The following is a 17,129-nucleotide window of genomic DNA, read 5'->3' as shown; positions in this document are numbered from 1 at the left end:
TCCAAATAACTTTTTTTACAGTTGGAAAAGGTTAAAGATTTGTTCTTAACAGTTTACATTCATATATTTTGATGGGGTTTTAATCTGCATTTTCCTTGCCAACCTCACATAATGTTGCAATTAAAACAATCTCCAGAGCACATTTTGAAATTTTTTTAGGACAGTTGGTTTCACAAGTGCATCTGGTTAGTCATGGGTTTTGTCATGTCATTTGTGCAGGCATAACAGAGCTGCCTATGTCTACCCTCTATTCAAGGCTTTGCGTTTGCCTTTGGAATCTGGTATCGGTGTCAACATGAGGAACAAAAAACATACATTTGAGGACCAGAAGCCATAACGAGTCTGAACCAGAGTGGTTTGGAACATGATTAAAAAGAATGAAAGTACTGGTGAGCTAAACAACTTCAAATGGCCATGAATTATTTCCTTTAAAAAAGCCTGAGAGGAAGAGCTGCCAAGCAACTCTGCCAATTCTGCTGCTTGAGAGGCAGCTCTTCCCCCATGCTCATTTAAAGGGCACTAATGGATAACAGGATGGCCAGGTTCATTACCTAAAAGTAATGAATAACAGGATGGCCAGGTTCATTACTTAAGTGTCTGCATAGTTCTGGAATAAGGTATTGTGGTGTTGGCAACAGGAAAGTGTGGGAGAAAAAAACACTGTACAATGGTGAAATAGGGTTTTGTAGGGTGCACAGTGCATTAGAGTGTTAATGTAGATGGACAGTGCACGTGATTAAGTAGTCAATGATTAAAAATGTCACTAAAAATCTTACATGTACAGTGGTTATAAAAGGTCTAGACACCCCTGTTAAAATGCCAGGTTTTTCTACTTTTAATGAGACCTATAATGTGAACAATTCAATTGAAAAACAAACTGAAATCTACGAGGGGGAAATGTGAAAAATAAAAACCTTACAATAACCTGGTTGCATAAGTGTGCACACCCTCTTATAACTGGGGATGTTCAGAATGAACCAATCACATTCAAACTCATGTTAAATACAAGTCATTACACACCTGCAATCATTTAAAGTGACTGATTAATAAGGATTTTCTTAGTTGCATCTCATAGCAAGAATTCAGGAGAAAGGTACAAAAGAATTTCCAAAGCATTAGATATACCATGGAACACAGTGAAGACAGTCATCATCAAGTGGGGAAAATATTGGACATTACCAAGAAATGGACGTCCCTCCAAATTTGATGAAAAGTCGAGAAGAAAACTGGTCAGGGAGGCTTCAAAAAAGGCATACAACAACATTAAAGGAATTGCAGGAATTTCCGGCAAGTACTGGCTGTGTGCTACATGTGACAACAATCTCCCGTATTCTTCATATGAATGGGCTTTGAGGTAGGGGGGCAAGAAAAAAAAGGCCTTTCTTACAAAGAAAAACATCCAAGCCTGGCTGAAGTTTGCAAAAACAAACATCAAGTGCCCGAAAAACACGTGGGAAAATGTGTTATGGTCTAATGAAACCAAGGTTGAACATTTTGGCCATAATTCCAAAAGGTATGTTTGGCGCAAAAACAACACTGCACATCACACAAAGAACACCACACCCACAGTGAAGCATGGTGGTGGCAGCATCATGCTTTGGGGCTGTTTTTCTTAGTCAGGGTGGAGGGAATTATGAACAGTTCCAAATACCAGGCAATTTTGGCACAAAACCTTCAGGCGTCCATTAGAAAGCTGTAGATGAAGTTCACCTTTCAGCACGACAACGACCCAAAGCACACATCCAAATCCACAAAAGCATGGCTTCACCAGAAGAAGAGTAACGTTTTGGAATGGCCCAGCCAGAGCACAGACCAGAATCCAATTGAACACCTGTGGGGTGATCTGAAGAGTGCTGTCCTCGCAATTTGACAGATTTGGGGCAAATATTGCATTGTCAAGATGTGCCATGCTAATAAACTCTTACCCAAAAAGACTGAGTGCTGTAATAAAATCAAAAAGTGTTTCAACAAAGTATTAGTTAAAGGGTGTGCACACTTAAGCAAACAGGTTATTGAGTTTTTTATTTTTCCCCCTCAAAGATTTCAGTTTGTTTTTCAATTGAATTGTTCACGTTATAGGTCACATTAAAAGTGGAAAAAGTTCTGACATGATTTATCTTTGTCTCATTCTTTACATCACAAGAATGTGGCATTTTAACAGGGGTGTGCAGATGAGATTCTTAACTCTATTGTCTTATACATTTCTGTTATGGCTTTTATTTTGAAAAAGACAATTTGAGTTAATGTGGCAAGCATAATATCCTGCTGCTAGAAGAACGGTAATGAAGCCTCATTTGGCCATCACTACATGTAAGCCTATTTTAGTAATTGCATTTTACTATTAAATAATGAATATTTAGGCTACCTTTGACTTCCATCATGTGCACATTTAGGTAGCCTTATTTAACTATACTGAGTATGTTGTCCAGTGTTATAGACTGAAAAGACTAAAATGACAAAAAACCTGCCAAGATTAACACAGCCTCAAGCATCCTGCCATAGCAACTACAACACATTATAGAAGTTCTTGACTGGCCCAGTTAATATTTACATTGAGATGGTCCAACTGAAATTCCCTTTTATTTGCATGCAAAGGAAATGTGACTCCATATTAAACATTATGAAACGTGTTTCCAAATGGTGAAACTTGTGGGCTGACACAGATCACAAATAGTCCTGGATTCCAAGTTTTGGTACAATATACATTATTTGAGCTTGATCCTTTTTTTCTGGGACTAAGCTCAATCTGTGCTTGCAAAACCAACGCCATGTACAAAAACTATGCTCAAGCAAAAGATGAGAATATATACTTTACTACCTCTGAGTAATTACTTGATTTCAAATCCAAATTTCTTAGAGTATAGGGCTAAATTATACTAGGCATAAAAATACACTGACTATAGACAATATTTGTTGTCTCAAAACTTAGAAGAAAATATATACAAACAAAACATCTGATCCCAAATCAAGCCTAGACAAAATAAATGTTTCAGTTGTAGATTCTCCATTGGGCACTGCGCTTCATTGGGCCTCACATTATTTCACTACAAAAATGCATTGCATAGAATGTAAACTATTAACCACCTCCTCATTGCCCAGCCATAATACTGTCAATATAAAATAAATAATAATCTCAACCCTATGCAGAAAAAATTATATCAATAGCAATATATTGCAAGGAGTAAGCCACTACATTTTATATAAAGTTGTCATTGTTTCAGTTACATAAAATCCATTATGGACAATGAAACCTTTGCTGTTCAACCGGCAGTTATGTGCATGTTTCGTTACTTTTTTCACCTTTCTTAATAATAACAGGAATGAGTTTCAAAGTACTCATTACAAATACATTTTAATTCACTGGGTTATTATCTTAGGTTAAAGACTACTAACACTCTTGGCTTTCGCTACATGTGGAGGTGACCCCTGCTTTGGACAGGAATAGCTTTCCACTGGGACAAACACACACTTCGTAGAGTCCATGGGCGTTTCCAGACACCCCTCCTTGTCCCAGGGGGAGGCTGGGAAGACGAACTGTTTCAGCATCAAGAATCACCTACACAGGCAACAAAAAAGGCTATGGTTAGTCACAGAACATACAGCTCCGGAAAACATGAAGAGACTGCACCTTTCTTTTTCATTTCCAAAACATTTTGAGAGGAACAGAAGGGTTAAAATTAGGAGACCACTGCAAATTGAAAGCTTCTGTTCCTCATTCAAAACGTTTAGGAAAGGAAAGAAAAAGGTGCAGTGGTCTCCAAGCTGTACCACTAATGAAACATCTACATGTCAATAGGGGAAAGTGCCACTGCTGAAACATGCCACTAGGGGACAGCATCACTGCTGTCTATTTTTACAGTGTAGTGTAAAAATACAGTGGATAACAAAAGTCTGCACATCTTTAATGAAAGCTTTGGTTTGTGCGGAAATCAAGAAAACGTATGTCTTGGAAGCTGAATTATCAACCCGGGTGTTAAGGACTTTTGAAGTCTACTACAGTGAATACCATATCAATCACACATTATCTCACCAGTCCTTCACTGGAGTGCAGTAGTACATTCATGTTAGATGCAGCCTCAATGTTCCCCGCCAGTGCTTTAATAAAAACTCCCTTTGGTGCTTCCATTGCCAGAAAGCGAGTCGGAGATTCCAGCCTGAAACACACGGAACAGCAGTTTGATCAATTCTATAGATTGAATGTGAATTTTTTTTTTTTACTGAATGTAATCAACCATCAATAATTTTAATCCAATATCTACCTCAAGTCTTTCAAGGCCTCAGCTTTGAGTTGAGGCGTCTCAACAGAGTGTTCAAACAGAGCACCTTCTGGACCTAAATGAAAGCAAATGTAAAAGGTGCACTTGCAGTAATTGATTACAATAAAACACATTTTATGCTATAAAGATGGATTTTATATAGTGTTCAACATTTTGCATATAGTGTATATGTTTGAATATACAAACCCATTCCTTAAAAGTTGGGACACTGTGTACAAAAGACTGGAAAAGTTGTGTAATGGAAAAAGAAAACCTGGTGGAATATCTCACAACTAATTAGGTTACTTGGCAATAGGTCAGTAACATGATTGGGTATAGAAAGAGAAAAGAGTATCCCAGAGAGGGAGTCTTTCAGAAGTAAAGATGGGGAGAGGTTCATCACTCTTTGAAAGACTGTGCAGGCAAATAGTGCAACAATTTAAGAAAAATATTTCTCAATGTAAAACTGCAAAATGTTTGGGCATGTCATTATCTATGATACATAATATCATTAAAAGATTTAGAGAATCCAGAGAAATATCTGTACGCAAGGTACAAGGCCAAAAACCAATACTGGATGGCCATGATCTTTGGGACTCAGGCGGCACTGCATTAAAAACCGACCTGATTCTGTGGTGGACATCATTGTGTGGGCTCAGAAACACTTCTGCAAGTATCACAACAGCATGGCTACATAGTCCTGGTGCTAAACTGGCCTGCCTGCAGTCCAGACCTGTTACCCATTGAAAACATTTGGTGCATTATGAAATGAAAAATACAACAAAGGAGACCTCGAACTGTTGAGCAGCTGAAATCCTATATCAAGCAAGAATGGGAAAACATCTCACTTTCTAAATTAAAGCAGTTTGTCTCCTCAGTTCCCAAATGCTTACCGAGCGTTGTTAAAAGAAGAGGTGATGTAACACAGTGGTAAACATGCCCCTGTCCCAAAGTTTTTTTTAAATGTGTTGCAGGCATCACATGAAAAAAAATCTTTTTTTCTAACAATTTCTCAGTTTCAACATTTAATATTTTGTCAATTACATTTTCAATTAAATATAGGGATAAATGCACATTTGCACATCAGTGCATTCTGTTGCATTTTATGCAGCGTCCCAACTTTATGGGAAACATTACCATGTTGTGGGTTTAAATTGAGGAGTATGTGCATGCAGAAACACCAGAACCTTAATGTATGGTGTCTGCTGCCATAATATTTAAGTTTACAATAATTATTACTAAAGGAATCCACACTACACTTAAATGCCTCCAACTTGCTGATGTGAGCAGCATAGTTGAGATGTGGTTTTCAGTTATGGATAAGAGAGTTATGTTGTAATTTCCTAATTTGCTCAGTTGGAATCCAGCTCTGTGATTTATCTATCAGCAAGTATAAGCATTACTTGATCCAGCCCTTTGTACTCAAGGGTGTAGCAGCAGAGGGACATGTCACCCCCAATCTTAAAAGCAGGTAGATAGAACACTTTGCAAAAAAATATAAAACATGCCCCCCCAATATCATCTCATTATGCCCTTGTTTGTACCAGCTCTTGAATAATATTGTATTAGCTCTAGAATTAAATTAATGCAGTGACTCGTTCCTCCAGGTTCACACTCAAAAACATTAGTTGGGTACAACCTTACTTCATAAAAGAAGAAGCAGCATACAGTAGGTAATAATTCAGGCACTTTTCATCTGAACTCTGGAAAACTGAAACTCCATATTGATAATGCTACCTGTTGAGCCATCAGACTCCTACAACTATCCACAATGCCGCAACTCACCTGGTGCTCAACCTTCCCAAGTTTTTCCATGTCCCCCTGCTTTTCAGCGCACTACACTGGTTTCCAGTTGAAGCTTGTATCTTTTACATAATATAGTGCTAGCTAAGGAAACTGCCCCTTTTGACAATGATTAAACCCCACATCTCGCCCCAGGCAAATACATAAATTTTTTTTTTACATTATTTGTTTTTCTATTCCTTCTCGCACTGACTTTGCTGATTGTAACATCATTGATTAAGGTGTAATTACTATTACTGGGTTGGGTGGTTGTCTCAGTCACTGTAAGTTGCTCTGGATAAGGGCATCTGCTAACTGACTGGTGATGATAAGTTCAGTTCATTGGTCACAGGAAAGTTAATGAAAAACATGTATGTTCCTATACAAAATAATTGTACCTGTGACCCGCAACTTGTCTGTCCCAACAACCACCTCTTTGTCATCTGCAGAAAACAGTGTTTTGGTGTTAGAACTGATGATGAAGTTCTGTGCATTTCCCTGAGCCACGTCTGGACCTGAAATGACAACAGGGAAAAAGATTATAAACCAACAGCAGTCAAAGCTGTGTAACTGAGAGGGATTCATTGAGATTGTATTATATCACAAAAAATGTATATCTTAACAATGCATGCATCTTAAGCATTTGTAGGACCTTTCCACATAGTCACCATCTTTTATATAGGAAATAAATGTGACATGCCATGATTGACATTGCTGATGTTGTTGCAATATACACTCACCTAAAGGATTATTAGGAACACCATACTAATACTGTGTTTGACCCCCTTTCGCCTTCAGAACTGCCTTCATTCTACGTGGCATTGATTCAACAAGGTACTGAAAGCATTCTTTAGAAATGTTGGCCCATATTGATAGGATAGCATCTTGCAGTTGATGGAGATTTGTGGGATGCACATCCAGGGCACAAAGCTTCCGTTCCACCACATCCCAATGATGCTCTATTGGGTTGAGATCTGGTGACTGTGGGGGCCATTTCAGTACAGTGAACTCATTGTCATGTTCAAGAAACCAATTTGAAATGATTCAAGCTTTGTGACATGGTGCATTATCCTGCTGGAAGTAGCCATCAGAGGATGGGTACATGGTGGTCATAAAGGGATGGACATGGTCAGAAACAATGCTCAGGTAGGCCGTGGCATTTAAACAATGCCCAATTGGCACTAAGGGGCCTAAAGTGTGCCAAGAAAACATCCCCCACACCATTACACCACCACCACCAGCCTGCACAGTGGTAACAAGGCATGATGGATCCATGTTCTCATTCTGTTTACACCAAATTCTGACTCTACCATCTGAATGACTCATCAGACCAGGCAACATTCTTCCAGTCTTCAACTGTCCAATTTCGGTGAGCTCGTGCAAATTGTAGCCTCTTTTTCCTATTTGTAGTGGAGATGAGTGGTACCCGGTGGGGTCTTCTGCTGTTGTAGCCCATCCGCCTCAAGGTTGTGCGTGTTGTGGCTTCACAAAGGCTTTGCTGCAAACCTCGGTTGTAATGAGTGGTTATTTCAGTCAAAGTTGCTCTTCTATCAGCTTGAATCAGTCGGCCCATTCTCCTCTGACCTCTAGCATCAACAAGGCATTTTCGCCCACAGGACTGCCGCATACTGGATGTTTTTCCCTTTTCACACCATTCTTTGTAAACCCTAGAAATGGTTGTGCAAGAAAATCCCAGTAACTGAGCAGATTGTGAAATACTCAGACCGGCCCGTCTGGCACCAACAACCATGCCATGCTCAAAATTGCTTAAATCACCTTTCTTTCCCATTCTGACATTCAGTCTGGAGTTCAGGAGATTGTCTTGACCAGGACCACACCCCTAAATGCATTGAAGCAACTGCCATGTGATTGGTTGATTAGATAATTGTATTAATGAGAAATTGAACAGGTGTTCCTAATAATCCTTTAGGTGAGTGTACATCATTTTTTCCAAAAAAGTTAGCACATTGCATAAAATGCAAATAAAAACAGAATGCAATGATGTGCAAATCATTTATCCCTACATTTAATTGAAAATAGCCCATGTTGAATTTGATGCACGCAACACATTTCAAAAAAATTGGGAGAGGGGGATGTTTACCACTGTGTTGCATCATACATGCAGAATTAAGTTTGGCATTGTCTTGCTGGTGGATTTTTTAAGTACAATGCATGCATGCCATTTATAGATCACAACCCATTGCGCAGTAAAAGAGGAGGGGTTTCCACGATTCTGTCTCTTGACTAAATAGTCAGGTATCTTCACCTATATTGATAGTTATTGTATCATTGTCATTCATGAATGAAAGAAAAACGTACATGGTGCCATGAAACGAAATAGATTTGTCAGAGTGAAGTTCATCTTCAGTCTCACTAGAAATTGCTCAATTCTTATGGCTATTCCAAGGAATAAGTAGATACTAGTAGGCCTATTACTGGCTAATAAAAGCCATACAGTTCATAGATGCTATTTGTGGTGGAAGTAAACTTAATAAGAAACATTCGTTTTTATTTGTATCCCGAACAATTCTTCTGGCAGTTTTGGATGAAATCTTTCTTGGTCTACCTGATCTTGGCTTGGTATCAAGAGATCCCTGAATTTTCCAATTCTTAAAAACTGATTGAACAGTACTGACTGGCATTTGAAAGGCTTTGGATATATTTTTATATCCTTTTCCATCTTTATGAAGTTCCATTACCTTGTTACACAGGTCATTACACAGTTCTTTTCTGCCCCCCTGGCTCAGTATCTAGCCTGCTCAGTGCATCCATGTGAGAGCTAACAAACTCATTAACTATTTATACACAGCAACTAATTACAATTTAAAAAGCTATAGTTGTGGGAAATTCAACTTTAATTGCCATTTTCACCTGTGTGTGTCACCTCGTGTGTCTGTAACAAGGCCAAATATTCAAGGGTATGTAAACTTTTAATCAGGGCCATTTGGGTGATTCCTGTTATCACTATAATTTAAAAAGAAGCCAAGCAACTATGTGATAATAAATGGCTTCATATCACTATCCTTAAATAAAAGACGGTTTTATTCTTTGATCAGTCATATTTTCAAAATCAATACCAAAATTTAACATTTTTGCTAGGGTACGCAAACTTATGAGCTGAACTGTAGGTACTGTATAGCTATTAGCTAGCCATCAACAGTAATCTTTGTAAAAGAGTACACTTTATTTACGTTAATAAACTTCTTTTTGTCCACATTATTTTAGCAAAAATGTAAAGGCGGAGGGAAAAGTTGCATTCCTGCTGTTTAAATATTGTAATGTTTAAAGACAGTCTGACACATAGGAAACCGCAGATCAAACAACATTCATCCTATCTAATCGCGGGCAGGCTGAACTACGCTTGCCTGGTTTCTTTTCTGGTTCAAGAAACAATAAAAAAAACAATTTCTCAGTTTCAACATTTGACATGTTGTCTTTGTACGATTTTCTGTTGCATATAGGGTTTAAATGATTTGCACATCATTGCATTCTGTTTTAGATTTTACACAGCGTTACAACTTTTTTGGAAACAGGGATGTATTAACATTGACAGTATGTTCTATGTGTGTGGGTTTTCTGTCCACTTACCAACAGATAGGCTTCCTGTGACTTGATATTTTTCATTGCGGGCATTAAGGGTAACATTTTCAGATGAGTGCACCAGGAGAGAGGAGTCCTGCATAAAACAGAATTCATCACTGGCATCCATGTTATTGAATATAAAGCATTGCCAATGCATGCTTCAGTATTTATCATCAGTGACAGAATCAATAACTGGTGATAAATCTTCTTAAAGCATAAAGCATTAGTTAAGAGTGCTCTGAGAAGATATTTAGCTTATTTAAGTGAGCCATGAAAAAAGCAGATTGTGTAATTAATGCAAAATCTGATTTTATCAGTGATAAAACTGAAAAAATTGTATGTGAACAACTGCAAAGCTTATTGAGTAATATACATTTCCCAACTATGCAACACAGATGCTGTATATAGCTACGGGAAATTGTTTAGATATAATTTCCCAGCATTTGCAAGAGAATGCACACTTGAACAAATAACTTTAATCTCCAAAGTTTACTTAAAATGTGTAAGAATAGGTTGTTTATCAAACATAAACCTATTGGACTGATTGTATGTTCAAAGCAAGAAGGAACACAATAAGGATGAGTGCAGGAGCCTGTATGCATACCTCTCTGGAGTGGATCTCTTGGGCATAGAGAGGAAAAAGGAACTCTGACTCGCCGTCCTCAAGTCTCACTCCGTCCGAAGTTATTTTTAGGTGTCCCATCCCTTCCTGCAATGCAAACAAGAATTATCTCCATAATAATAACAAGATTGTCTTTTCTTTCAGTTTTTCCTCCCCAATTTCATGATGTCCAGCTTCATTCAAGGTCGTGCTTCTTTGCACTGAATCCCACCTGGACTCTGGTTATTCAATCTCTACATACATTTCATTCCTATTCCATTTAACCACTGGTTTATAATTCTGGACGGTGTGTGTATATTTTACATATGTTATTATATCTGTTGGGTATATGCAGCATACGTGTTGGACGTTTAGCAGTGGGTGCATATACAGTATGATGTATAGAACCCCAGAAGGGATAAGTTGCTGAAACCTCCCAGCCTGGCTGCCACAACCTATATTCCTCACAGTGCAAGGAGGGCCAACAGACAATCTACACCACATTTTGTCACTTTCAGACTTTCAGGCATGTATGATTTTAAGGAATTTTATCACATTGTGAAATACAACTATATATTAAAGCATATATTGGTAAGCTTTATATGTAAACACATACACAAAACTGAGACAGGATGATTGGATCAGTCTCCACCCCTCTTGTAAATATGTCAGGTTTAACCAAACGCCACAAACAATACACCAAATTGTCTCTTACAATGCATTACAGTTACAACAGAGTTAACACACGGTGTTGTTTTGAGATTATATTTTCATAGATCATTTAGCAATTGGATATGGAGTTGTGTTGTAAGACCCCACATACTGTGTTAAACCACATGACGCGGAGGATCCATACAGCAAGGGCAAGGTTTATGGTGAGGATGACGATGAGCAACAGGACAAACAGGTAGAGACAGCGCTTCCTCCAGCCGTAGATCCCGATCTTATAGATAGAGTCGGAGAGTGGAGCAGCGGCGTTGCTGTCCTGAGTGGTAGTGACATACTGCTCTTGCACCATCTGCTGAGGAAAACACAAGTGGCCGTTTGGAACAATTGACATCATCATTATGCTTCAGCTTAAGTACATTTTCCAACGCACCATTAGTAACAATGTCCAATACAATGCCTTTTCTTATGATTAAAAACACTTCTGTCACTCATTTAATGATCTGCTATCAGAGCACTGAGGGAAAACTAACATATTTCCAGCATATACTTGAAGCTGGCTAACACAGAGAGAAGGAATTCCTATTTATTCCAAATATTTTAGGTTTTGGCTTACCAAGCAGAACTGAACAGTGTGATTGCTTCTACTTCTTATTATATGTTTCATATAAAACCAAAACAATAAATAACAATGACTATTTTCAAAGGACTGACTGAGAATGTAGTCTGTATGGGTTAAGCAAGTTTAGAGTTTAATGGCAGTTGAGTAGCATTTCAGTTTCGTCTTCAGAAAATTCAACACGGCAAATCCAATGGAATATACTGTAGAGGCAAATGTGTTCCTCTGGAAGAAAGGTACCCATTTATGTATAACCTTTGGCAAAAAAGGTTGAGTAGCACGACCAAACAAAGCCAACATTTTCTTTCACACATTTTTGCACAATCAGTGTTATTTGAAAATGCCAGATCTCTAAGGCCATACATCATCTCCCAAGTTCTGTCAAAACAAAACAGTGGTATCAGAAGCAACACATAACTAACTCAGAGCAGGAATCTCCTGACGTATTGTGGTGGATAAGAAATGGAGTGGAGAAGAAGACATAGTAGCTTGGGTGATGTACATGAACAGATACTCAATAGCACTGCACAAGTGAACATGGGTTCCATCTGATATTAACAGATGCTAGGCCAGTATAGGACCAAAGTGTAAATTGTATGGCTCCAATTTACACTGTTGTGATCAACTTGAATTTAAGCAAGCAATTTTAATAATAATGTTTTGGAGCCCTGGCTCCAAAACAATAATACTGTTCAGCCTACATGGAAAGTCTAGGGAAGTTTACTGGCATTCGTCCACATTTGTGCTAAGACAACCTTTCACAATCTTCAAATGTGTGACCACAAGTTCCACAAAACTTTCCCAAAGACTTTTCGGATAAATGCATGATTGATAAACATTACCACGATGCTTCCTCTATGGTATTATTTGCCTTTTTTGTCACTAAGATGTAGATTATTAGTATGCTCCCAGCTTGGGTCTGTTTTATCAAGAAATGTTTCAGGGAAAATGATAAATGCCTAGTCCCTGTGGATACAAACAGCTAATTTTCTCAACATTAATATGCAAACTTGCATAGGCAGGAAGCATGTTGGTTTAAATGATACAGAGTATCTAATCACACCAAAATCCTCCTATCCACAGGACCTGTAACACTAGACCCAACCATCATAATGTGGCTCAGTAGTGTGTATGGCCCCCACGTGCCTGTATGCACTCCCAACAACGTCTGGGCATGCTCCTGATGTGACAGTAGATGGTGTCCCGGTGGATCTCCTCCCTGACCTGGATCAGGGCATCAGTGAGCTCCCAGAAAGTCTGTGGCGCTACTTCACGGCTTCGAAAGCACTGATAAATAACATCCTAGAGGTTCTCAATTGGATTCAGGTCTGGGGAACGTGAGGGCCAGTCAATGGCCTCAATGGCTTCATCATCCAGGAACTGGCCATAACATTCACCATGGCATCTCAAGACTCTTTCACATCTGTCACATGTGCTCAGTGTCAACCTGCTCTCATCTGTGAAGAGAAAGGGGCGCCAATGGCGGACCTGCCAATTCTGGTGTTCTCTGGGGAATGCCAATCAAGCTGTGCTGGGCTGTGAACACAGGTCCCACTAGAGGATGTCAGGCCCTCATGCCACCCTCATGGAGTATGTTTCTGACAATTTGGTCAGAAAGCACACCAGTGGCCCACTGGAGTCATTTTATAGGGCTCTGGCAGTGCTCCTCCTGTTCCTCCTGGCAGAAAGGAGCAGGTATCGGCCCTTGAAGCCGTTCTGCGGCCCTGCCCAGCTCTCCTCGTGTAACGGCCTGTCTCCTGGTATTTCCCCCATTCTCTTGAGGCTGTACTGGGAGACAAAACAAACCTTCTTGCAACAGCACATATGGATGTACCATCCTGGAGGAGCTGGACTGCCTGTGCAACCTGCATGGACTCATGTTACCAATAGTGACAAAGACACATGCAAAACACTAAACTAGAGCAGAATCAGTCAGGAAGGATAAGGAGAGCAATTGTCTGTGTCCACCACCTGCAAAACCATTCCCTTTTTGGGTTTGTCTTGCTGTTGCCTCTCCAGTGCACCTGTCGTCACTTTCATTTCCACCAAAACAGGTGACATTGATTATGTTTCCTAACTGGACAGACTGATATCCCTGAAGTTTAATTGACTTGGTGTTATACAGTGATGTTTGTGTCCCCTTAATTCTTTTGAACAGTGTATTTGATATTGAGCAGTGCTCAAAATAATAAATGTATTGTTTGTGTTTGAGTGTATATGGATGTCAGTTTGCAATTGTTGGTATTAGTAATATTACAGTTTTTGACTATAAATCAAATATTGCAGCATTTTGTTATGAATATTGTTTGAGCACAATGAGACTTTATAATGGAGTGTCTTTTAAGCCCAGATGGGCTGGGCCCTCTTAGAAAAACATACCACATGTAGTACCCTTAAGAACCCCTGGCATTCGACAAACCATAGGTTGAAAACCATTGTTCCACAGCATGGCAGACCAAACAACCTGGCAGCAATTAGGGTTAACGGTCTTGTTTAGAGACAGAACTGCAGATTTGCTACCTTGCTGGCTCTGGGATTCACTCTAGACGCTCAAACCACTAGGCTACCCTGTTGTCCAAAGTTTAAAGATAAAGGTTTTTATTTTTCATTTCCCCCCTTGGAGATTTCAGTTTGTTTTTCAATTGAATTGTTCACATTATAAGTGGAAAAAGTTCTGACATGATTTCTCTTTGTCTCATTCTTTTACATCACAATAACCCGGCATTTTAACAGGAGTGTGTAGACTTTTGATATTCACTGTAATATGGAGGTGAGGAGAGTGCACATAAAACATCTCCATGTCTTGTATGAAATGTGAACCCCTTCACACCTGCACATCGTCAAGCAAATGCAGAAAACAAGGATGGATCCCAAATAAATGTGTTAAGTAGTGAAAACAAATTAAGTTAGTTGGACAAAGCCTTTTTCCTCATGAAACAACAAGCAAAAATGTGTTTTTAAACATGTTTAACTTTCTCCTTTAACAAAAGAAAAGGTGCTCCCAAGGGGGCGTGGCATATTTTCAAGCTCTTCCAAGCTAGGATACACATGAGTATTGTTGAGTAAGGTCATGTATTGGAGAGAGGACACTAGTTCACAAGCCTGTTAACGAAAAGTACATCTTCTCAACAGATTTAGAATGAACAGAATGACCAAACAACCTGGAGCAACTATCAATCTAATTGACGGAACCAAATCTTGGTCTTGTTAGTTACCTACCTTGTTTTGATATAGGCAGTTTGTAATTGATTAAATTAAAATAAATCTAGACATTTGTGCCAATTATGTCTCATATTATATCTCATGTACATAGAGATGTTGAAAAACTAGTTGAATAGACTTGTAGAAAATTTAACAATAGCCATTTATTTCGGTAGTAAGTGTTTATTTGTAAATATATATATATATACACACAAATAATACATATAGTTTTCTTTTTACAAATAAACAGTTACTACCCAAATAAATGTATTTAGTTCAGAATGCACAGCACTGTATTCAAAATCTTTAGAAGCGCCTTCAAGTGATCACAACTTTGAGGCAATAGATACATGTCCAATTCACATCTAGCTGTTCTGTTTCTTACATTCTTGATTAACCAGAAATCATTTACTGGTACATACATGCTTGGACTAAAGCATATTGTCAAGCCAACAACCACAACTGACCTTAGAGAAGCCAAACCAACCACAGAGAGTAACTAGAGCGTCTGACATCCAACCCATCCATTTCTCATTTTGCTGAGACAATTTGTACCACTCATAGGATTGTCCGCATGTCGGGACCAGGACTCCTCAATGACGCAGCTGCACTGAACCTAAAAAGCACCAAAAATCCTAACTTCACTAAATAATAGCATTTTACAATGTGGTCATTATAGACATTTGTACAATTTTGACACCATAATTTTCACCAAACAAAATGTTTTCTGTGGTACATTTTATTTTTCTCTAATGGAATAAGGAGAAGCATAGCTCAGTCTGGGAGGAGCCTCCGGGCTGAATATTCAAGCTCAAGTTTCAGAGTGCCTGTCCAGCCACAGACCAATCCTACCATAGCAACCCAAATACACATTCTTTAAACAACCACACCACTGGACTACCATGGTAAAAATCCTCCACAGTTAATGTACTTTATGAGTGAAAACACTAGTCAAGCCACTTTGAAAGAATGCAAGCCTATGTTGTATCAATCTGACTTCACTCCATACACTTGAACTAAGGGGATACAGCATTACTGTCTGTGTGCAAGCATGTGCAAATAATAAAATGACTGAAATCAAAGTACAGAGTTTAAGCATTATGTCTGTCAACAGTAACTGAGATTCTGGGCTTATTTTAGCACCTCACTTTGACCTGCTTAAGCAGCTGCAGAATGTAGTCTTAATGTAGTCTTAAAAATGACAGCAGGAGGATATTTACGTATCAAAACTGTTGGAGGAAAAAACAATACACAGAGAGCTGAGATGTGCGCTGTTGGAAAGTAGGCAAGAGAAGCCAAGCCTAAGTTTTCCTCTTTAAGTTGCGGTCTCCATATCTCCACTCTGCTGTAATGCTTCCACTTCTAAAAATAGGGCATTACATTGACTGCTAGATTTAAGAAGTGCAAAATAAAATTACATTTGCAAAACTAATCATTTAACACAGTAACTAAGGAAATCAACATTAGTTATAGCTTAGTACAGTGCAATTCACTTTCTGTCATACAATATTCCAGACCATGTATGGTAAAACTACTACTAGCCACAGAAAACAACCATTCTGACACTCATTTCACTTGGAGTTTCACGACCCTGTGAAAATCTGAAATAAAAACAGTTAAAACAAGCAAGCAAATCAAAGACACCAATGTCACGGCCAGACAACCACAGACAGGTCAAAACACTTCAACAAAGGCTACAAACATTTCCAGAGCACTGAAGTACAGTAGCAATGAATAGTAGTTAAGAGAGCAGTGTTATGTTGCTTACCTTTGTGTGCTGAGACAGTTTCCTTTTTTCTCTAGTAGCAAACTGAACTCCCCCTGAAGCAGTAGCAGCAGTAGTAGCAGTGGTACAGCCCTCGCTTTGGGTGTCTGTCAGGCGCTCAACAGCTGCGTACTATAAATCCAGCCATGCAACTACCCCCAACTAATCACCACAAGACGGCGCTCCCACTTCCTGCATATCAAATGATCAGCTCTTTGCCTTCTCTACTTACGATTATCCTCTCAAATCATCTGCCTGTGCAGCCACTGAAGTATAGAGGTTGTTTTCCGTAATCTGATTTGTGTTAAACCTTCGAGCAACAAGTGTGAGTCACTGGCAAAGTATGAGCTTGAGGCTAATTTGAGAACCTTTAGTGTGCCTTCTTTTAGGAGATAGGTGGTGGTCCTCTTGTCAGCTTCAGTTTGACAGGGAGTCCTGGTTGGGCTTGTGTGGAGGGTTGTGAGAAACAGGAGCAAAAGGCAGAATAGAACTACAGGACATTAATAGATGTCATTGCAGCAGTACTTGGAATTGAAGGAATGTTAATAAGTTGTTAATTTGGCTTTTTATCATTTTACATTCCCTCTAATCGTTAATATTGTTATATCTAAAAACATTATACATTGCTACCAGCAGTGATAGAACAGTGACTAAGTG

General features: G+C 38.9%; 1 protein-coding gene across 4 annotated transcripts; it reads right to left on the bottom strand.

Annotated features, from left to right (window-relative positions):
- Positions 1-3,172: 3,172 nt before the first annotated feature.
- On the bottom strand, positions 3,173-16,821 carry sgcg (sarcoglycan, gamma). 4 transcript variants are annotated; one of them, XM_010885063.3, is made up of 9 exons: positions 16,476-16,821; positions 15,175-15,323; positions 11,045-11,242; positions 10,225-10,329; positions 9,627-9,714; positions 6,437-6,553; positions 4,260-4,332; positions 4,031-4,154; positions 3,173-3,556 (listed from the first exon to the last, which is right to left on the bottom strand). In XM_010885063.3, the coding sequence occupies exons 2-9, from the start codon at positions 15,229-15,231 to the stop codon at positions 3,389-3,391; spliced, it is 930 nt and encodes a 309-aa protein (XP_010883365.1). In that variant the 5' UTR covers positions 15,232-15,323; positions 16,476-16,821; the 3' UTR covers positions 3,173-3,388. The 4 variants fall into 4 exon arrangements, with proteins under 4 accessions (XP_010883365.1, XP_010883443.1, XP_010883529.1 ...); XM_010885141.3 differs by having other exon boundaries at positions 11,045-11,239; XM_010885227.3 differs by lacking the exon at positions 15,175-15,323 and having other exon boundaries at positions 16,476-16,820.
- Positions 16,822-17,129: the final 308 nt, after the last annotated feature.

This window comes from Esox lucius, chromosome 1 (assembly GCF_011004845.1).
Source record: "Esox lucius isolate fEsoLuc1 chromosome 1, fEsoLuc1.pri, whole genome shotgun sequence".
Lineage (NCBI taxonomy): Eukaryota > Metazoa > Chordata > Actinopteri > Esociformes > Esocidae > Esox > Esox lucius.
Note: the sequence above shows the minus strand (reverse complement) of the source record. Positions and strands in the feature narration are given on the sequence as shown.